At 48.4% G+C, this 22,713-nt stretch overlaps 1 protein-coding gene across 2 annotated transcripts in view; it reads right to left on the bottom strand.

Moving 5' to 3' along the window:
- LOC142765080 (uncharacterized) overlaps window positions 1–20,132 on the bottom strand; it is a 29,603-nt gene extending 9,471 nt beyond the window's left edge. For both annotated transcript variants that reach the window (XR_012884053.1, XM_075865648.1), the window contains exon 1: window positions 19,727–20,132. Coding sequence is in view for 1 of the 2 variants with exons in the window: in XM_075865648.1 (XP_075721763.1) it covers window positions 19,727–19,752 (26 nt within the window). In the remaining variant the exon portion in view is untranslated. The remainder of the gene's footprint in view (window positions 1–19,726) is intronic.
- Window positions 20,133–22,713: the final 2,581 nt, after the last annotated feature.

The following is a 22,713-nucleotide window of genomic DNA, read 5'->3' as shown; positions in this document are numbered from 1 at the left end:
CGGCTCAGTCTTTATTGGACTTCCGCGGGCTCCGGTCAACTCACGTCTACTGCGCGTGTCGGGGGCGCGTGCGGCGGCGCACGTCGCGTCTCGCGTTCAGTCGTCGGGCCCTCGCCGTCGGACGCCGCTCGCCGACACAACAAGCGGCAAGAAGCGTCGCCACGCCCACAGTCCTGCGTCCGAGAGACATGCCGGAAAGCGTGTGAAGGCAAGCAGGGCTCCGAGCAGCGCAGGCGATGGTCTGCCAGACTTGCAACTGCCTGAAGAGAAAGTTGATGAAAGTTGCAGCGGTCATTAGATTCAAGGCTTTATTTATGACTGATGCCTATAGAGTATAGCTAAGCAAAATGAACGATTTGTATTTCTTTCCTACACGTTTTCAGATAAACTGGCCCCTATAAGCCCCAATTATTGCCTAATGTGCGCTGCGACGTTGTTCATTCACTGCTGAAATGGCGCGGAAGATGCGATTAATATTATACTCCACCAGTTTAGATTCATTTGCTCAACTTGAAATCCCACAATCAAGATTTTCCAATTAAATATTTAGCAGATTCTGCGATTAAGATAAGAATAAGAAGCATGCAAAAAGAAGGTGACTGCGGTGTAATGCTTTTATTGAGCGAAACAAAGTAACGCTAAAGATACCTACAAACGTGCCCGCAGATGAGACATAAATGTTAGATGCAACTGCTTGTTTACATTTCCGTAATGATGCCCACAGAAACGTGAGAATTTCAGAAGCGGTAAGCTGATGCAGCGCTTCTGTACGTGAGCATGGTAGTCCTGGACAGAGTTACCTATATATACCTCGACTTCAGTGGAGGGCGCTTAAGCATAACTGACATTTATAAGGCTTGACGACTGTATCAATGGAGTACATGTGTAATGTTCATAAACTCAAATGAAAAGCCATGCATCAAGAATCTACGTTTAACTAGCGTTACGCCTGCATCTAATGGACCGTTTTCCAATGCAGTTCCGAGACCTCGTGTGGCTCTGTGGCAGAACACTTCATTGCAACGCAGAATGCTCAAATTCAATTTCTGCTAAGACTATAACTTTCGTTGAATGCAAAACATTTCTAGGCGTACTGCAAGACTTTTTAGCGTGTCCACGTATATAATAATATCAGGAAGTTCGTCGTGAATGATAAAAATGCCGAACACTGAAACAATTCAAGACACTGTCGGCGAGTGCTGCATGGCTAATATTCGTCTTTTCTGTCCCTTGTTCCCTCTTCCGAACCGATTTGGCTAGCCCTACGCAGGATGTCACACTAACAAGTCCAGCAACTGACTAATTTGGAGTTTGTTTCTCTCTCATTCTCGAAATTGTTTCTCTCGCCTTCAGGCTTCTCTCGCTTTCTATCTATTCCTCCCCTTCTCACTCCTTCTTTCTAACTGTTCCTCTATGCCCATTTTTTTCTTTCCCTTCTTTCGTTCTCCCACCTTCCTTTTCCTCCTCCGCACTCTAATTTCTTTTACTAACCACGTGTTTATACTACACTATACAAAGATACATGCCATGTCTTGGTAGTGTGCCAGGCAACGGAGTCGTGAGGACACTCGCCTTCGAATTGTGGGTACGCGTGTTGGAATTACACCTTGCCAGGATACTCTTCTGGCAAAAATTTATCTCTTTCCATTCATATTTCGGCTTTTACTCTCTCTTTTTCTGTACTGGTGCTCTCACCCATCAGAGTTATTGCATCTCGCGCTGGAAAAATTGGTGGGCGTGTTCTGAGAGTAGATCAGGAAACGGATGATGAAGTAGAGGACGAAGAAGGCGCGCGCCTGCATATCATGATGAAGAGAACTGCGTATCTGCGACACGTTACAAACCATAACAGTAAAATATTTGCTATAATAGATACCGTGTAATATATATAGTTTCGCCTTTTTTTTTCTTTGCTATTAGGAGCTGTTTATATACTGATTGTACTCCACGTTTATGATGAGCCCTCCTATATGGTATTACCCTCCTAAAGGGCTTTTAAGGATATTTCTGCAATATTGAAAATGCCGTTAAGTGGGGTATGGAAAATATTTTTTAGGATTATCATCCTCGGTAAAAAATAAACACAATTGGCACATCACAAAACTTCGATACCGAATTGCACCTATTAATTTCTATTAATATAGGTCAGGCCAGGTGTAATATACCTTTTGCTTTTACTGTCAAGGGTTAGAAAGCATCGATCATTTTTTACTTATTTGCCGACGTTTCACAGTGCATGAGAATAAACACTTACAAACTATATTCCGGAAATGAAACATTACCCTGAATTCTGAAAAAAAAAATGCTTTCCCTTTGGGGCTTCTTCTCTTTGCCTCAGCAACAGGAGCGTCTGGGAAGCAGTTTGTGAATTATTCAGAGACAAGAAGGTTTACTTGTTAAATTTTCTTTCCTTTTTTTCTTTTCTTCAACTAAATAAATTCTAGCTTTTGGAATTACCATTCATTTATTCCTTTCAACTATTAGTTGTACGCCTAGTTTATTTTTAACTCACCTTAGGATTAACCACTACTAAATTCCCTAGATGACAGAATAGTTATTTTTTCTCCATCAAAACTTCAAAATCGTTTGTCCCCATTTCAATAACCGCTTGTTTAGTGCCCAATCACCCATATTGGGTACGAGCCAAGGCATATAGGATCAAGCAAGGAAGCAAACAAACAATCGGCGGGTCACGAAACATGAGGTTAGTAAACATTATCTTGCTGAAACAGGTTTACGATAGTGAACGCTTTATTTTGCGCAGACTGCATCGAACATGCCAACAACTGGTAGCTCAATTCAACGAACGACTCATTGGAAGCATTTTCTGTTGTACCTTTGCGAAGTGTAAGAAGTCACTGATGTAGCAGTCGTCGAGTATGCGTTATATTACCACAGATCGGTGACACCAATCTATAGAGTCATTCGCTGTACGATATATAGGTTGCTTAAAGTAGTTCACGGTCCTTTAGAGGTAAAATTACAGAATGCGTCAATCACAATGAAATCATAAAAGCTCTTCACAAACGTCAACCGCTTGAAAAAAAAAGTCAAATATTACAACTGATAGAGGGGCCCCAGGTATAAGTGACACTGCAGCTGGTGTACCAGTACTTCCCGTCCTTCTATGGCAGTTCAATAGCGCCAATCAAGATAATTTTGAATGCGTTCACAGAAAATTTACTAGCAACTTTCGTCTTGCATCTCTCGATAAAAGAACTTGCGAGAGCTGGAAAGCGATCTACAAGTGGTAATTTCTTCGGTAAGTCTTGTATTCTGAATAAGGTTGGGTCTTTGACGAAGGTTTCTATAAAAGCACCGTTTACGTGAATGTGAATAGTTTTCTCAAGATTGAAAGTGCCTGCCTGTCTGCTCTAAAATTATGTCTACTCAAAAATCTTTCCTAAAACAATGATACAATTTTCCCCCCTTTCTGTAAATATGTACGGTACAGTGCACAATTCATATTACACGTAATATATATACAAATATAACCAGAACTGCTTCGAAACGTACAGACGGGCATTGTTAAATGTGTTTTTTTCCTCCTCGTCCGCATGTTTTTCTTTGTTTGCTGTTGCTGTTGACGCTCATCCAGGTTGGCGCATATGTGCGTATAGCAGCCGAAAGCGGCATCAAATGCATCGCGAAATGTGTTCAGTCACCATGAAAAGTTTATGCAGCATGAGCAACCAGAAAAAAAAAAGTGACTAATTTCTTTGTTTCGGCAACTGCAGCCTCGATTTTAGATTTCACGCTTCTTCCAAAGCATCTCGGCGTTAGTGCGCATTTTAACCGAATACAATCCCAAACTGCCGCGGAATTAGAGTTTTTCTCTCCATACCCTTGACGCCGACTGCCGATCAACTCTTGAACGAACACTGTCCTGAAAAGGGAGTAAAATGCCTGCCATAGCGCTTCATGTTTCCAACGAGGCTCGTCTTGCCCAAGGAAAAGGAATTGACCAAGAGCTCGTTTTCTTCACGTTTGCAACAAAACGATACCAACATACAATTAAGCAAACTATCGAGTATTTAACGCTTTTTTGTTTTTTTTTACATATCTGCTTTTGCTCTCTCCACTATAGCCTATAGCTGGCGTGCTTTTTTTACGTTCATGAGGTACACTGGCATGACCGGTCTAAAGCATTGATTTCGTGAGGCACCCCACGTGACCACCTTAAGTTGAAGCGCAACCATGAAACGAAATTCCCAGAACACGCAGCACAGTCACAGTGAAAGCTGGAACAGCGTCCTTTCCAGATGCCCTTGTATACGATATCTTGAAGCAACGAATGCTTGTAAATCTGCGATGTATCGACTATATTCACCATAAACCACCGTAACGTTCAGAAAGTGTGGAAGCACCAAATATGTCATTGTCTTTTTTCTGTCCATAAGTGAGGTATAACCGTTTCCCACGTGTAAGGCAATTCGCGCATTTTGTGCTGTGGTTGATGAGAGCGAGGAAATGTGACTTAGGTTGTGAAGAATTATGGCTGAGCATTGAATGACCCACTCGTTGCGCAGTTCACATTGTGTGACACACGTTTGTAATTTTGCTCTTCCGCGATGATATAATATATATGTTAACACGGTTTCTTGCCCGACATATTGCGCGAAATTCGAAAATATGAAACCAGAAAGATATTTCAAAGAGCGTCGGCTTGTCAATCTAGCATGGGCACCTTAACAGCGGGCGAGATTCTGTGCCCTCAACCTCGCTTTTCAATATCGAGCAATGGAGTCAACCTGGGCGACAGATGCCACCGGTGGCATACTTTTTGCCACCACCCACCTAGCCGATGGTAAACAGCCACTCCATGCTCTCGGTCATCACTCAGGTGGCAGTATGTTATTATGTTACAGTGAAATCTGCAACGAGATCACAACAAGAGCAGATTTAGGTGCCGTAGCTGTATACATGCCGCTGCCAACGCTGGTGTCCGTAACCACCAGCGCTATCGCTAGAAATAAAAAAAAACCTAATCAGAAAATTTTCTAGGAATGGATCGTATTTGCAACCAGGACCTGAGCATGGCCGTAGCGTATTCTCAGAGACACGCTGGTTCTTGAAACTCCTTCGCTAAAACACGATACATGCAGATGTCACAAAACGGTTACGCAGACCGGTGGAGGTGGACAAATATACCCCAATTCCACTGCCGTTGTGATCTGAAAACAGCTTTTGCTGCAAAACAGTATTTCCGAATCAGCGTTCAGACTTTGCTCACTTTAGAGATTGGTACAGAGATGTTGATTTCCCATAGAAATGACGCTGAATATGGGATATGGGAAAGGGTTTTATTTTCAATGACAGTGTCTTCTGACAAAGTGCACGAACCGACTCACTGACAATGCGTGCTTCTCTTCCCCCTCCCCTCACACCGGCTCTTACATTCTTAGAAGCACTTTTTGCAGGGCTAGTTGATACATCTTAATGAGGGAAAGTTTCGTGCTTCTCTATGCGTTCTTGTGGTGATTTATGCGTCTGAAAATTTTCCTCGTTTACTTTTTACATTCTTCTTTAATCCTACCCTTGCAGTGCTAAAATCGGCGACTAGCTGCTTGAGATGAGTTTGAGACCACTGTTTAGCACAACGGACGCGTTATCCGAATGTTGTCTGAACCGGCAGGAAGTAGTCTTTTCGTCAACATTATTTACTGTAGTAGCATAGTTACCGCAGAATAGTTAAAGGCTACTGATAATGCCCTTGTATACTTTCATGGTCTTCACTCTCTGCTAGCTAACTGACGCGACGGTCTGATGGTGATGGTTATGGCGCACCAACGAAATTCACGCTGCATATCGATGTATAGGCGAGGTGCTGCAGACCCGTGTACTGATATTTGAGAACAAGTTAAACGACAGTAAGGAGATGGTAGAAATTTTCGGAGCTTTCCCCCGAGGCATCAGCCTTAATCATATCGTGGTTTCAGGACGCGAAACCACAACACTCGTTTTTAATGTTGTCCATTGCTTTCATCGGCTTGTCTTGCAGACGAATGTACCTACGTCGGAGATTATATAGTTAGTAAAAACGTATTGTTCTTTGCTGCCGCTCCAGACGGTTTCACTTTAGTCAGGAGATGCTTTTCAACGGCATGGCTTCGGTGGTGGACTGCGCGGCGCAAAGACCTTCGAGACGCCTGGAATCCGTCGAGCTGATCGTGAAGTTCAACAAGTGCGATAGGCGGCAGTTCAAGCTATTGACTGGCTGCGTCAGGTAAGTCCCGTCACGTGCTGCTCTGAGAAAACATGCGAAAGGAACTCTACTCGCGGTACTATCACAATCGCACGAACGCAGCAATGCGCAGACCTACCTATACACGTGGCATCTATCTTGCACCCTCAACGTCACTCTTACAGGACCCTTGACCCTGAATTCAGAAACACGAGATGCTTGTGTTGTTTGAGAGTCCTGCACGCGGAGCACTTCTGACCAATCACAAACGACGGTTGTTGCCTATATTTTAGTTCGGTTTTGAAATAGGAGTGAGTGCTAACCCAAGTATGCAGGTCCAACCGCCACATTCTGCAGTTTGACGTAGACAGGAGCCTCGCGTGACGTTGCAGATGTCGGGATGTGATTGCCGATGTCAGAGAGCAAGTTGGGGGGGGGGGGTGCGCATGACATACCCCGAATGGCTCCCAGCGAGGACTATTGTTCGTTACCCCTCTTCATTAACTACTGTTTCTGACCTCTCTGAGAATTGTTCTGAACTCGCATTTATTATACGAAGTTTTAGAGTATTTCCGTTCAATGTCGCCAATACTAGACGCAAAGCTACAAACTACTCTAAGAATGTCGCAAAGAAACGTCGCTATCACCAGTCTCTTAAGCCCGAAAGCCCTGTTTCGCATGCTAGCGAGTCAGCGGAGGCGGTCGTGGCGTTGAGCGGCCGCGCGACGCGCCACTAGGCGGCGCGCGTGCCGCCATGTTTTGGAGTTGCGGTTATATCTCCCGTCCCGCGGGTCTCCTCTTGCGAGTTGGCCCTTTTATAACACGCTTGTGCGTGGCTTGGGCTGCGAGTTGCTTTTGTTGCGAGTTGCTCCTTGCACCAGCTTTCTGCTTCGGTGCTCGATTTTTGGCCGCCGCTCGCACGTCGCTCTTTGTTTCAGCGGCGTATACTTTTACTGTTTTCAGCGTTCGCTATAGTGCACAGAAGACCGACGTTTTGCTTCGCTGCATCAGTTTGACAGAAATAAAATAAAAGGAACGCGTCAATTCAAGTGCTAATTACCCACCAGCAGTAATCAACCACATCAGTTCATTTTTCAACAAAGCAGGCTACAATAAATGTTGCATGCCCCTCCCGCAAGAATGGTGGTCACAAATGTTAACTTCGCATCAACCTACCTCGTAAATATCGGAACGTTTAACAGCAGTTGGTGATCTCAAGACTAGCTGGCATTATGGTAGGGACGGCTTAAGCTCTCCCATAGTATAGTAGAGTACCTGGTACTCTAAATCGTTACCCACTTTTTCTCACCCCCCCCCCCATTGCAGCGTTAAACCGTTACTTTATTTAGTGGGGTGTGTCGTTGGTTTCCGCTTCTCATGGGAAGGCTTTACGCTCTCCCACAGCAGAGTAGCAAGTACTCTAAATCGTTACCCCTTTATTATATACACAGATTGAACCGTAATGCACTCATCAGTGACGTAGACAGCACGGCTCTTTGCTCTCCCATTGTAGAGTACCAAGCGCTCTAGATTGTAAAACACTTTTTTTTTCAAACACACTGAGCCAATGTCTCGGAACGGCTAGCAGCTCTCCACTAGTAGGGTACCATCACGTGACACGTCGATGCTGCCTCATCAAATGTGAGGCCCAATGGACGACTTTCGGCTCTCCCATAATAGAATACCGAGTACTCTAAACCGTTAACCACTTGTTCTAAACACCCAACAAGACTCTTTTGAGCGGAGGTACGTTGCGCAGTTTTCATCGACGCCATCAAAGTCACGTAAAAAAGAATTAGTTGGATGCTGGAATCGCAGTGCTTTGATTGAAATGTGGTGTGTAACGTTCGAACACCACCGTATGATTGTGATAGACGCCGTAGTGGAGAGCGCTACGGATATTTTGACCAGAGAGAGAGGAAACTTTATTAGAGCTTGGCCGGCAGCTTGGTCTTGGTGGCCTCAGATGGCGGCGCTGAGTCCCTGAACTCGGGCGGCATCTTCGGCCTGCCGGACAGCCCAGAGCTGGTCGTTGAGCTCCGAGCTTCTGAGCGCCGCCTCCCAGCGGCGGCGTCGCCGACGGAGAAGGTCCCCCGCGGCTCCCGCAGACGGGACGGCGGCGGGAACGAGTGAGCTCGAGGCTTCCTGTTGCCTGGTATTGGCAGCCGCCATAGGCGCATCGCGAACGGCGGCCGTTTCTCGACCATTGTTACCGGCGCATTCCCAGAGCATGTGGCGCAGCGTTGCTCTGTGCCCGCATGCTTTACATAGATCGGTAATGTGTAAGTGCGGGTAGCAGTGGCGTAAGACGACCGGGCTGGGGTAAGAGTGGGTTTGTAGTAAGCGATAGCTTACGGCATCGTGTCTGTTTAATTTGTCATGCGGTGGCGGGAACTTTCGCCTTTCCAGTCTGTAGTGTTGCGTAATATCTCGGAACGTGATGAGACGATCACCCCACGACCGTTGTGGTCTGTGTTGTCGCTGCGTGTCTGTCGAAGTGTCTCGATCCGGCAGATCAGAAGCCCCGTTCTCGGGAGCGGAGGCGGCGGCCACGGAATGTGCCACGGCTCGGCGAGTGAGACCTCGAGCCGCGGCGTGGGCCGCCTCGTTGCCCGGAAGCGGGACATCGGTGTGTGCCGGGGTCCAAAGGAGGAAGACTGTTAAATTTTGTTGTGGCGATCGCGACGCTGAGTCACCATCACCGCACATCTTAAGGATGCGGGCCGCTTCCCGCGAGACGCGGCCGCGCGCGAAGCCGCGGATTGCTGCCTGCGAGTCGCTGATTACGATCGTAGCGTTCGGCACCGTGGCGATTGCTAGGGCTATCGCGGCTTCTTCGGCCGCTTCCGTATGTCCCGTGGTCACCGTGGCGCTCGCGAGGCATTTGCCCGCACGGTCAACGACCGCAGCGGCGTGTGCGTGTCTCCCGTCCCCATATCTCGCGGCATCTACGTACACAACTTCGTCGCTAGTGCCGTACTTCTTTTGAAGGTCTCTAGCTCGCTGGTTACGGCGCCCGACGTGGTGCGTCGGGTGCATATTCTTAGGAAGCGGCGGAACAATTAGGCGGTCGCGAACCGAGGCAGGAACATCCGCTTTTTCTCCCTGCTGAGTGTGGTACCGGATGCCAAGTGACTCGAGGATGTGTCGACCCGTCTTAGACCCCGACAAGCGTTCGTTTTGCGAAACGACATGGGCCTCAATTAACTCGTCGAGTGAGTTGTGCAGTCCAAGTTCTAGTAACTTTTCAGTGCTCGCATTCAGTGGAACTCCAATTGCTCTCTTGAAAGCCTTTCGTATTATACATTCGATTTTGTTTTTTTCTGAGCCTAGCAATTTGAGGTAGGGGGCAACGTATGTTATACGGCTTATTGCGTACGCCTGCACTAGACGGATCGCGCAGTGTTCGCGCATACCAGTACGTCTGTTCGTGATACGACGTAGGAGTCGGATCGTGTCGTCTACCGAACGACGTAGTCTTCGCACCGTCTCACCATTATGGCCGTTTGCCTGCAGGTGTAACCCCAGAATTCTAATTTTGTCTACGTGTGGAATGGGAGTGCCATCTGCCAATAGAACGCTTATTTTGTAGCACTCCCTTTCCTCGTCGCGCGGGGTTTTGCGACCTCTACTTGTAGGTTTGTAGATTAGAAGTTCCGACTTGGTTGCCGAGCATTCGAGGCCCGTTCCTCTCAAGTACTCCTGAACTTCGTCTACACCTGCCTGGAGCGTACGCTCGACGTGACCATCACAACCTCCGCCGGGAACCCAGAGGGTGATGTCATCCGCGTAGATACTGTGATACAATCCTTGTATGCCTAATAATTTCTCGGGTAGCCCAATTAGAACTAAATTAAAGAGTAATGGCGAAATTACGGAGCCTTGTGGCGTGCCCCTCGAGCCCATCTCAAATTCTTGCAGTTCCACATCTCCAACGACGACGCGTACGCGTCTGCCGGCAAGGAAGTCACGTATGTAATTATATGTTTTTTGTCCTAGTCCTAATGTTTGAACTCTGTTTAAAATTGCTTCGTGTTTAACGCTGTCGAAGGCCTTTTTAATATCTAGGCCAAGGATCGCCTTGGTTGAGCTGGTAATGTCATCAACAATGTGGTGCTTCAGCTGAAGCAACGCGTCTTGTGCGGAGAGATTGCGGCGGAATCCTAGCATGGTGTGCGGAAATACATCGCGGACTTCGAGAAAGTCAGTCACGCGTTTGAGGACTGCGTGCTCCAGAACTTTTCCTACACAAGACGTGAGCGAAATTGGCCTTAGATTATCAAGCGCAACCTGCTTGCCCGGTTTAGGAATCATGATAACTCGAGCTCTTTTCCATGCTTCAGGAAGGGAACCGCGTTGCCAGCACTCGTTGACATAAGTCACAAATCGGGAGATTGACTCGTCATCTAAGTTGCGGAGAGCCTTGTTCGAAACCCGGTCCAGGCCGGGCGCCGATCGGGTGTTTAGTTCAAAAAGGACTGCCCGAATTTCCGCTTCGCTAAATTCGGCGTCTAGTTGCTCATTAGCAACGCCGTCATATTCTGGGTGTTGGACGCTCTCTGCCGACTTAAAGTAACGGTCACGTATTGCACCGAGAAGGTCATCGCCTTTATGATCGTTCACAAGTCTCCGAGTTTTATGGCCTTGAGCGGCACGAGTATCTTCCGGATCCAATAGGTGCCGGAAAAGGCGCCAAGCACTCGCCCCGCGCATCTGTCGCTCGAGGCCGTTGCACAGGTCTTCCCATTGTGACCTACAGACTTGGAACGCATGTTCCTCAATTTCTCTGTCTAACCGTGCTATGCGTTTTCTCAACGCCCGGTTATGTCTTTGGCGCTTCCACCTCTTGAGTAGGGCTTGCTTTGCTTCCCACATGTGTAGGAGCCTGCTGTCGATTACTTCGAGCTTCGCTTCGGGCGGGATGTGGCACGTTACCGCGTCTACGTCCCGATTGAGCGTCGCGGTCCACTCGTCTATATCCGTGATCGGCTCGTCGCCTCGCCCGCCTTCTGCTCGCTGTTTGCGGAACGCGTCCCACTGCACTAATTTGAGTTTACGGCCTGTGCTTTCAGAGTATGTTCTACGAACGCTCAGGCCCGTGTCTACCGTAATCTCTATCAGAGAGTGGTCACTCCCTAAGTCCTCCTGCGTGTTTTGCCAAGACGCCGCGGTGACATTCGACACGAACGCGAGGTCCGGTAGCGTGTCTGCGCTCACGCTGTTACCCCGGCGCGTCGGATCGGCGGGGTTCACGATCAGTTCAAGCCGTTGGTCTTGCGAGTCTTCCCAAAGGTGTTTGCCCTTGAGCGTTTCACGCGTGTATCCCCAGGCCCCATGGGGCGCATTAAAATCACCCGCAACTAGCAGAGGTGCGCCGTTGGCGGCCGTGCTTGCTCTCCGGAGCAGCTCCCCAAATCGGTGCTGTAGCGTGGGTTTACTGTAGACGTTAAGTACAAACAGGCCTCGGCCGCGCTTAGGAATTAATTCTACAAAAACATGCGGTATCCTTACGCACTCAAGTTCGCGCTGCGCCACCGTGATGTTACGTCTAACTAGCACGGCGGCGACCGGCGCCGGACGCGGCGGGGGCGACGACAGCGACCGCGGTCGCGCCGACGACGAGAGCGGATCGCTCCGCCTTCGGCGACCCGCGGCCGCCCCCGGCGCCCCACCACGCGCCGAGCGCTGTGTAGCACGTTTTTCTTTCCGCCTGTTGTCCGCCGCGGCCGCATTTATGGCTTTGTAACCAGCTAGTTTTGCCGGATAATTTGTTTCCTGCAAAAGGATAATGTCCGGTTTCGTCTCACGGCTTCGAATAAATTGCTCGAGATTTCCCCGCTTCCTCCTATATCCCCGGCAGTTCCACTGCCAGATCGTGTACTGTTGTTTGTGAGTGTTAGTGTGAGTGTGCGCGTGTCTAGCCATGGTGATGCTTGTGTTTAATTTAGCCCATCGCCGTCGAGGCGACTGGGGTGCGGCTGAATCTGCGGCTCGGCGTCTGGCAGCGCGTTCTGCTGCTGCTGTCTCTGTTGCTGTCTAGCGTAGGGCTTACTCACCGTTCTAATCGGTCTGCCCGCAGATGGCGGGAGTCGCGCTTCAATGTTTTCTATGCGCGCCGTGTGCGCGGTGAGCATTTGTGTCATTTGTTCAGAGAGCTTAGCTATCGCACTATTGAACATGTCATTCATCTGAGCCACCTGTTTAGCTAAACGTTCATCGAGGCTGGTCTCTATAGTATCGATTTGTTTCTGTAGCTTATCATAACGGCCAAACCGCTGTGTGGATTCGTGCCTGGCAGGATCTAGTGCTATCCTTTTCGCGGTACACGGGCGGTCTTCGCGTCCGCCTGCCCCCTCTCCCGAACTGCTCTCGTCATCCGTCTCCGTCCCCGCCGCCTCGGGTCTCGACGGAGTCGAAGACCGAGGCGTCGGTGGTGGCGGCGCCGTCGACTGTTGCTGCGGTTGTTGCATTCGTGGAGCCTCTCCTTTCAATTTGGAATTTTCCGCTCTAAGGGCGGCGTTCTCGCGTTTCAGCTCTGAAATTATCGATTGTAATGGTCCTAGGCGTTGTTCTAGCGCTCGCTCTACCGCTAGCTTGAGCTCGCTCCCACCGCCGCCACCGACGGCGGGACCGCCAGGACGTCCCGCCGAAACAGCGCCGCCGGCGCGACAGGCGGCTACATCCGCCCATCTCACCTGCTGCCATGTGCACATGGGTCCTTGTTGTTGCGGCTGCCGCCACGTCTGATGCTGCTGACTTTGTTGGGTGCCTTGGTTGACAGCTGCGGCGCCCGGAACGGCGCCACCGCGCGTCTTCGACATGCTTCTCGGCCTTGGTGTCCGGCTGCGAGAGCGGGACCGGGATTTACCGCCGCCGCCTCTCGCGTCTCGGCTTGTCGAGCGTCCTCTTCGGGTGGCGTTGGATGAATGACTGTCAAACGCCGGATAATGATTGTAGTAACCTCCGTTGCCTTCGGTGCTAATGCCGCTGTTGTAGATGCTGTCGGACGCCGCGGCCGCTTGCTCTTCTTCACGCCGCTTTCGCTCTAGGCGGCGACGCTTGACTATGTAAGGAGTCTTGTATCTCGCCTTGCAGACGCGGTCACCCGTGAGATGATCCTTGCCACACAGTTGACACCGCGGCTCGCAGCGATGGTCAGAAGGTGGGTTACTGCTTCCGCAGCCACGGCAAATCTTGTCGGCAGGGTTGGGACACACGTCGGAGCGATGGCCCAGCCTCCCGCACGCGTAGCACACGTCGATGTGCTTTCTGTAGAGGGAGCATCTCACAAGCATAGGTCCATAGTATACGTGTCTGGGAACACGGAAACCGTCGAACAATACGATGATGTTGTCCGTGGTGCCCATTCGCTTGGCATGCAGCACGCTGGGGTTGCGCTGCGTCACTAGGTTGTTAACGATGTCCTCCGGGCTCTCGTCTTTGGAAATGTTCCTAATCAGGCCCTTGGAAGTGTTCTCCGGGGCGGCCTGATAGGCGTTCGCCTCGAACTCTCGGTTCCCGATGCAAAGCTTGCTGATGGCTCCGTAGCGTTTGGCTCTGTCCGCGGACGGAGTGCTGAGCACCACGACGTTCTGTTTAACGTTGAGGCAGATGCTGTCCTCTCTAGCCGCTTCTCTACCGATACCTGCCGCGTTACGAAGGCAGCAGTAAATGCGATCTATCTTGTATTCAGCCCCGTTGAATCCGCCGCGGGGGCGCACAATGATCCTGTAGTCATCGGGCGGTAACTCTGGCATTCGGCTCGCCTTAGCGAGGTGCTGCAAGTAACGAGCACACTTCTTTTTATTCTGCGCCGCTGTGGCAGTATCCGGGGCAATCCCTGTAGTAGCCGCGGCAGCCGCCTGTTGCTGCGTCTCCGTCTTCTGGTCTTGCGCTGTCTCGGACGCGCCGTCGGCCTGTTTCGTTCTCTTTACGCTGCACCATCCTGCTCCCTCGCCGAAATCTTCCGGCCGTATGTCCTCTCCTTCTACCTCTACGACATCCATTTAGCCCTGGCGAAGGCCTTGTACGCTGCCGTCGGGGATCGGGAGCTCCGAGGAGGTCCGGCGACACGTTAGGCTTTATTTTTTTTTTGACCACCTGGGATTCTTTAACGTGCGCCCAAATCTGAGCACACTGGCTACAGCCTTTTCGCCTCGATCCGAAATGCAGCCGCCGCAGCAGGGATTCGATCGCACGACCTGAAGGTCAGCAGCTGAGTTAGGCTTTTCAGTAACCATCTTTCCTAGGTATCAGCGCTTTCACCCAGGATCTTAGAGTTCTTTGTTACAGTTTCCTTCAGTGTCTGATAGCCTTAATTTGGTTGTTCTCTGCGTGCCGGTAGTTCTGTCCGCTCTGCCGTTCAAGCCCATTGAGGCTTTGGCAGGCCAATCTTGTATTGCATTGTTGGTCCCCCCTCAAAATGTCAATAATAATAATAATAATAATAATAATAATAATAATAATAATAATAATAATAATAATAATAATAATAATAATAATAATACTTTATTGACATTTTGAGCGGGGACCAACAATGCAATACAAGATTTGCCTTCCAAAGCTAGCTCAATGGGCTTGAATGGCAGAGCGGACAGAAGTACCGGCAGAGAACAACCAAAATATGGTTATAACACACTAAAGGAAAGGAAACTGTAACACTTTATATTATTATTATTATTATTATTATTATTATTATTATTATTATTATTATTATTATTATTATTATTATTATTATTATTATTATTATTATTATTATTATTATTATTATATTACTCCCCAGGCTCAAGCACAGCCCGAGTCCGCGTTTTCGCGTTTGCGTGGTCGGCGACGAGCGACACATCCGAGAAGCCGTGGACAACAATCTGGACTTCTTGGACTTGCCGGCATTGAAAGAAATCGGCAATATCCCCTCTGTGGCCAGAGTTATCGGTACGTCAACGCTGTTATAGTACGCTAAAGAAAGTAACAGCCTTTCAATATAAACAAATGCAAACGTTACACACCTACAATATTGCGAGCTTATAACGGATCGAACCCGAATATGCTTAAGTATAGGCCATCCGCTAACGTACCTGGATCACTCTACAAAACGCTGGCGGCCGCTCCAGAAGCCTAAGTGGTTTCCATGCTGTCAGTGTTCCCAATTTATTGTTTTTGCTTCGTTACTATTATTGCAAATATGAATATTTTCGGTCTAATTAGTATTTCATTCACGAGTTCGGCTGTTTCTTTCACGTTACTAGCTCGTTAGCATTCTGATCATATTGTGTGCATTTTTTTTAATTTGTATTCACCTGATTGTAATGGGCTGGGGAGGGTGAGGGGGTCGCTTTAGCAGCAACTGTGAACTTTGACTCCGAAGGCACGGTCGTGATCGCTGGCGAGCCATCTTGACAGACAGCCATCAAGGAGTTTCTCGTACACCCTTCTACGTGCTCCGCTCTTGACGCGAAAAGAATGTGCGGAAAGAGCATCGCTTCCTGAAGCAGCCGTATACTCGTTTACACCTGCATTCCGTTAAACTGCACGAGATAGGATTTAAAAGAGCTAGCATTCAGCCTAACTTCGTTTAACATTACAGTTTGATATCGCGTTCACTGCTTCGCCCATGAAGTGTAACTATACGACTTTTCCGTGAACGGGACAGTAGCACACCAACTTTCCCAGTGCATCACGAATAATGCGCTGTGGTGTAGCGTTTACGTGAAGCACGCTACGGCCTGGTGCTATGGCAGTGGCACTGCGCGGTATTTAATCGAACACGGTACACAAAGCACTCGGCCATATTCTCGCACTCGATTATAGCCCGGAGGCGTAGCAATCGGTGGCGTCTGAAACGCGATGACCTGCTGGCGTTATTTAACGTGCGTCTAAACCAATGCACACGGTCATACGGCAATTTGCCCGTAAACACTGACCCCCCCCCCCCCCCCCCACTGACTGGATTCGATCGCAAGACCTTTGGGAGAGCAGCCAAAGACTAGATCACCGTTGCAGGTAACTAAAAGCAGCTTGAACGTTGAATGTTCCTGCCAGCATCATCTCCAGATTTTTTTAAGGGATGACGGAGGAGGGCTAATGGTGCAACCATGCTTTTTATACAATTTGTGCGCACGGGAAAATAACAGAAGCGGCATTAGAATTTTTCTTGTTTGTGTCGAAGGGGTTCAACCATACCTAATGAATGTTCGTGGATGTATACGCATGCGTGTGTGTATATGTACGCAAGCGAAATTGAAAAATTCAGGGCTGTTGAACCACCCACAACCCCGCCTTGGCTAAGCCCATTGTATGTACACATGCGAAATTCAAAATTACCAGGAGGGAGGGGGTGGGGAGGGGGTTTTCGCTTTCACTTGCTGCGCCAATGGTAGCTGCTGAGCTGTTGGCCCAATGTTGCTCCCGTATTAACTGCATGACGAATTGCATGCAGGCGCTTATAAAATATTCTCATTCAGTGCAACGTACCTGGGACTCGAAAGCAAAGTAAGATAAACAGACAGCGTACTCTCAGGTCTGTCTTTGCCTATTCATAACCTCAGTGGTTATTATTCCGTAATAAACATGTCATCAAAATGCTTTTGATCTTTCTGTCTACTATTATAGTAATAAAATAATGGCATGGCTAATTATGCGTAAGGTAAGCTTGGGTTTCGGCTTTTTCTTTTCAAATATAACCAACGGCAATCCTTAGCACACACACAGTTTACTACCAACAAGGTAGGCATGGTCTTGGACAAGGTCGTAGGCAGAAATATTGTGACAATGGAACGCGTTTATTTACAAGATGGGTAATGCAGAGGTGTAGCTCAGCGAAGGAACCACAGCGTCGCTCGCGAGCCAGTCGAGTCTCTTCCTCCTCTTCGTCGAATCTTCGCTAGCGCGTTTCACTATTTATTGTAATTACAATATGTGTAGTTTAACGCCCGAAAACTACCATTTGATTATAACAGACGTCGTAGTGAAGGGCTCCGGAAATTGTGACCACCTGCAGGTTTTAAATGCGAAGCATTTCTTAGCGAACTTCGGCGACTTTGAGCGTATCTATCTATCTATAGCCGCCTACGACTTTTAGTTCTCCTGGCCGTTTCGATAATGGTATCGATACCAAACTTTGTATGGCATAACATCACTGTATCAAGAACACATTTGACTAGTCATAACATGAAAACCATGACATGAATAACATGAATGTCATGATTTACATTTCATGGTCCTGCAGCTCTTGCGGTGGTTTCGTTCACATGGCCTGTTGAATCACTGATATGGTATGGCACGATTGCGTAGCGAACACAAGCGACAGAGCCTAACATGAAAATCATGACATGCGTGTCATGTAACAACATGACTACATGCCACGCTCATGATGCGATCGCGGATGTTTCGTTTGCGTCACATATACCAAATTTGGTATTACACTACGTGAATAGATGAATGTATGTGACTGGTGCAAACATGATAATCATGAGATGTGTGTCAAGTAACATCATGACTGCATGCTACGGTCATGATGCACTCGCGGCCGTTTCGCTAGCTTCACATGTACCAAACTCGGTATTACGCGACGCGAACGGACAACATAGGTAAATGACACATCCAAACATGATAATCACGACATGCGTGTCATGTAACAACATGACTACATGCCACACTGATGATGCGCTTGCTGCGGTTTCGCTAGCTCCACATATACCAAATTTGTTGTTAGGTGGCGTCAATGGATGACGAAATATATGACAGGTGCAAACATGATAATCCCGACACGCGTGTCATGTAAGAACATGACAACATACCACGCTCATGGCGTGCTCGCGGTTGTTTCGCTAGCTCCACATATACTAAATTTGGTATGACATGACGTGAATAGATGGCGAAGGTAACCGACACATCCTAACATAATATTTATGACACGGAAGTCATGTACGGCATCATTTACCTCCACCTCGTAACGTTGTGCTGATTTTAAATTGACATATGAACATTTATTATGCGTGCTTCGCATATCATCGATTCCCGCTGTGATCTGCCAAGTTTTGTCCCCGAGAAAAGTCAAACCGGGAGTGATCCGCAGCTTGAAACCTATTCCTGGCGATTATTGACACATCACACTGTTTTAGGCACGCAGTTGCTCGCTTAAAAAAAATGTCGTAATAAAAGATGAGAAGGAGCATTTGAGTGGATTGCCATCAGATTCTAGAAATTTTCTTCCTCGTGATACCCATTGAGAAATATCAATAAAATCTTGCAGTATAACCGGTAAGAGTACGACGGTTTTTCGGGAACGCAAACATTCGCTGCGCTCAAAGATCTGCTGCTATTGTTAAAATTCCTTCGGTTGGAAAGCCGCGCCGAATGCACACTGAACCGTGCCTGCAGTGTATTCAGGCATGTGTCTAACTGAACCATGCCTGTGTATTCAGGCATGTCGGTGCACACTGAAGCATGCCTGTGTATTCAGGCATGTGGGACGGCTTTAAGCTCTCCCCTAGTAGAGTACCCTGTGCTCTAAATCGTTACCCCCTTTTTCTAACCCCCCCCCCCCCGAATAGCATTAAACGTGCCCTATGTTGCGCGCAGTGGGGACGGCTTTAAGCTCTCCCGTAGTAGAGTACTAAGTACTCTAAATCGTTACCCACTTTTTCTAACCCCCCCCCCCCCCCTGCAAGGGACAGCTTTATGCGCTGCCGTAGTAGACTACCAAGTACTCTAAATCGTGAAACACTTTATTAAACGTGCACGCAATTCTGAGCACATGGGCCTACAGCTATTTCGGGGGCAGAATTTTTCTCCAAGGTTTTAAAACGAAGGGACTGCTGCTGCGAACCCGTGTTCGAGAACGCTGAGGTCGTGAGCAAAGAAAAAAGTGAAGTAGCACGGGAAATTGTAGCGGCGGCTGCAGTTATCGATAGGAAGGAAGAATGCAGTTGTTGCACATCGATTGCTCTAGCTTTGAAAGTTCGTAAGTATTAACACGTGACACTGTTTCATTTTCCTATCGTTTGTTGCTCTTGTATAAGCGAATTGGTTGCCCCTGGTGTGCTCTTGATTTTGTTTGTTGCAACAGGCACACATCAAGTGTGTACAATACGTAAGTCGACTACTGAAAGCGATTTTTATGCCCCGCCGCGGTGGTCTAGTGGATACTAAGGTACTCGGCTGCTGACCCGCAGGGTGCGGGTTCGAATCCCGGCTGCGGCGGCTGCATTTCCGATGGAGGCGGAAATGTAGGCCCGTGTGCTCAGATTTGGGTGCACGTTAAAGAACTCCAGGTGGTCTAAATTTCCGGAGCCCTCCACTATGGCGTCTCTCATAATCATATAGTGGCTTTGGGACGTTAAACCCCATATATCAATCAATCAATCAATCAATCAATTACTGAAAGCGATTCATCCAGTAATAAAAATTGCTTGAAGTATAGCGCTTGTGTCGTCGCTTTGTGTGCGCGTTCTTTGTGTAACCTGGTGTGCGCTGCCGTATGCTTAAACGTCTCTCGTGCTTCTGTAATGTATCACCAAAAGAAAAAATGTCATTATTTCTCACCTCCGCAGCTCGGAAGTACGACGCATTCTTGGTGTCGAAGCCTGTGCTTGGAAAGTTCAACGCCTACTTCGGCTACGCCTTGGTGGGAGCGAGCAAGGCGCCCCCCTTCGGCCTGTCCGTCGAGCAACCCGTGATGGCCGGGCTCGAGGAGGCCAAGAACACAGCCAGGATCCGCAGGAAGGCATGTTGTCGCCGCTGTTTCTTCACGTCTTTCTACACGTGAAAGGGCCCCGAACAACGTATAAAAATACAAACCACGAGCGTGATCTTCTCCGGTGTCGTTTTCGGTCTTTCCGGCTCAACTGAGTTCAGCAGTGTGGTCTGTCCACGTAGCGTCGTAGGAAAAGAAGACCTAAATTGATCCATCCACCAGAGATAGCTGTTGCAGAATGTCACTTACGCACGCTTCGTCATGCACCTGAACGCCCGTGTGACTGCGTGACACTGTTTCGTGCGTTTTCGATTACACGCAAGCGGAGATAATAGCCTGTAGCTGGAAAGCGCCACAATCTTGCGATGTTTTATTGAGAAATCAGTGGCGAGAAGGAGATAGCGCCTGAAGAAAGGGCAACAAAGGCTAGAAAAAAACTTCGCTCTTTTTTTTTTTGAAGTAGAATTGGTTTAGGAGTTTTAAAGCACTGCCGCACTCACCATTGCTTGAGATGCCGGCCACAGCCTGTATGATACATGTTCATTGAACTGGTTTAACAGCCGAAAGCTTACATCGTATCCTTTAAATGGCCCCAAAAACACCTCTGATAATTCTTGCAACATTTCAAGTGAACACGCGCATCATGCACAGAATGCCGTCACGATCAACGATGCCGCGCGTGACAACGCTACACGAGCCACCGGTGCGTCACAAATTCGAAGAAACGACGCCTCCTCCTCTCCGGGCCTTCCCGGCCTCCGTGTGACGTCGACATGTGGAAATCTGACGCGCGGCGCATTCACTCTGCGATTGGTAGAGCAACCGCTTAGCCTAGCAGCCGTGCTTGTTGTTCGTCGTGTTGCCGGCGTGCGCCACCTCCCAGCAGCACATGTTCTCCTAGCCACGCGCCACAGCACGTGCACCTGTATGTCATTTGAGAGTGGGAAAGAGGCGTAGTGATTGTTATAAGATAAAGTCGTAAAGGTAAGAAAGCGAGGTGAGGAGTGCACGATAACTGTCTCTCACGTGAGGACACCTCAACCGGTACACCCACAGAAAAACGGGTACTGAAGGGACAGTAAAAGTACTGTAGTAAATGTGAAAGAATTTTTTATAAGGTAAAAGAGGATAGACACGAGAGGAGAGAAGAAAAATGCTAAGTAAAAAATTGAGAGGGGCTAGGGGGTAACTCAAGAAAAAATAAAACTAGCGTGATAGGAATAGGAGAAGAAACACCCGGAGGGGCCCTCGGCGATCAAGCTCATTTCTGACCTGATAATTCCTCTATGACCTGATCATTCGGACAAGCAAACCACGAGTTGGTGCTGCTGGTGGCACTCACGTGTACCATGCTACAATCATCACCTAAAGCCGGTGCGGCTGGCCGCTGACGTCAAAGAGCATGATGCAAGTGGTTTCGCGAAGCCAAGCTGCCGATACGTTATTGCACCAATTTTTATTGCGCTCCGATCTGAATGACAATCAGCACTGTTTCTCTTTTTTATGTTTGTTTATTGCACCACCGGTAAGTTTACTTTTCGCATTGGCTTGCACTTGTCGGCAACATACCGGTGTCAGTTTTCAGCGCCTTCAATGAGATCGTGAACGTGACAAATAGTTGTTGCGTGAATGAGCCTCGCCGTGCGATATATGTGAGACGTGAGTGCTCCTTTTTTTACTTATTTGTTAATTTATAGTACGCCTGCCGTTTTCGAGCAACAATAAGTTCATCGACAAACGCACGCGATGAGCTGCCGTGAGCGCTCGCAAGCATAGACGATAGTTATAGCGCGAGAACAAAACGACGACACAGAGACAAGAAGGACACGAAAGACACGTGTCGTCGTTTTGTTCTCGGGCTATAACTATCGTCATGCCATACCAACTAGCCCAAGCTGCCACACTTCTAAGTCGCAAGCACAGGTCAGCTATTACCGAACATCTTAGCTGCGGCGGCGGTGGCGCACAGTCCTAGAGGAGGTATGTTTGTGTGGCTCGCGCCTTCTTGCACTGTTGGCATATATCTGTGGTGAATACCTCCGGGCAGACGTGGGTCCATATGGCTTGTACTTGCATGCCGTTCAAACACGCTAGTGCATCGCTTTAATTCCCCTATAGCCTATCCCCCTTTATACTGGATCGTCAATAAAGTTGTTTAACTCGCTCAGCTGCTGCGACGGCGTACACGAAATCCTCGTCACGAATGTGCTTTCTGTGGACCCGCCATGCAGCTAGCGTTGACGTCTTTTCTCATTTTCGGCTTTACCACTTAAGTGTCTCGCATTTGCTTGCATTTGGGCAGTGATGAAAACTTACAGTGCAGTCTCTCGCATACGACTGGCATTGAAGAGTAGAACAATACAGCAACAAGCTGAAGCTGTCTAAAGTCTGCCGTGATGGTAGAACAGTATAACAGTACTCGGCTGTTAACCCGAAAGTTGCGGATTCTATCCAGGCCGCAACGGTCGCATTTCGATGGAGGCCAGTGAACAGTGCCATGCGAGTGCGCGTTATAAAGAACACCAGTTGTTGGTCGAAATGTCCGGAGCGCTGCCCTACAGCATCCCTCAACGAAATCGTATACAGTTTTCGGACGTTAAACTTCAGATGGTATATTGTTACGTGGCAATAACACCGAGTCACTACGCAACAATATTATCAGAAGCTACCTATACGCAACTAAGCACTGCTTGTGCTACTATATGATTATGCTACTATAGCTGGCGAAATTTAAGTTCGCACGTTGAGAACTGAATGCCGCGTGGCGCGATTACACCCGAACGTGGTGGTGGTAGTGGTTAGAAGATGAGAAAGGGCACCTAACTTCTGCAACCCA

The sequence above is a fragment of the Rhipicephalus microplus genome, chromosome 6 (assembly GCF_043290135.1).
Source record: "Rhipicephalus microplus isolate Deutch F79 chromosome 6, USDA_Rmic, whole genome shotgun sequence".
NCBI lineage: Eukaryota > Metazoa > Arthropoda > Arachnida > Ixodida > Ixodidae > Rhipicephalus > Rhipicephalus microplus.
This window is presented reverse-complemented; position numbering and strand designations above follow the sequence as displayed.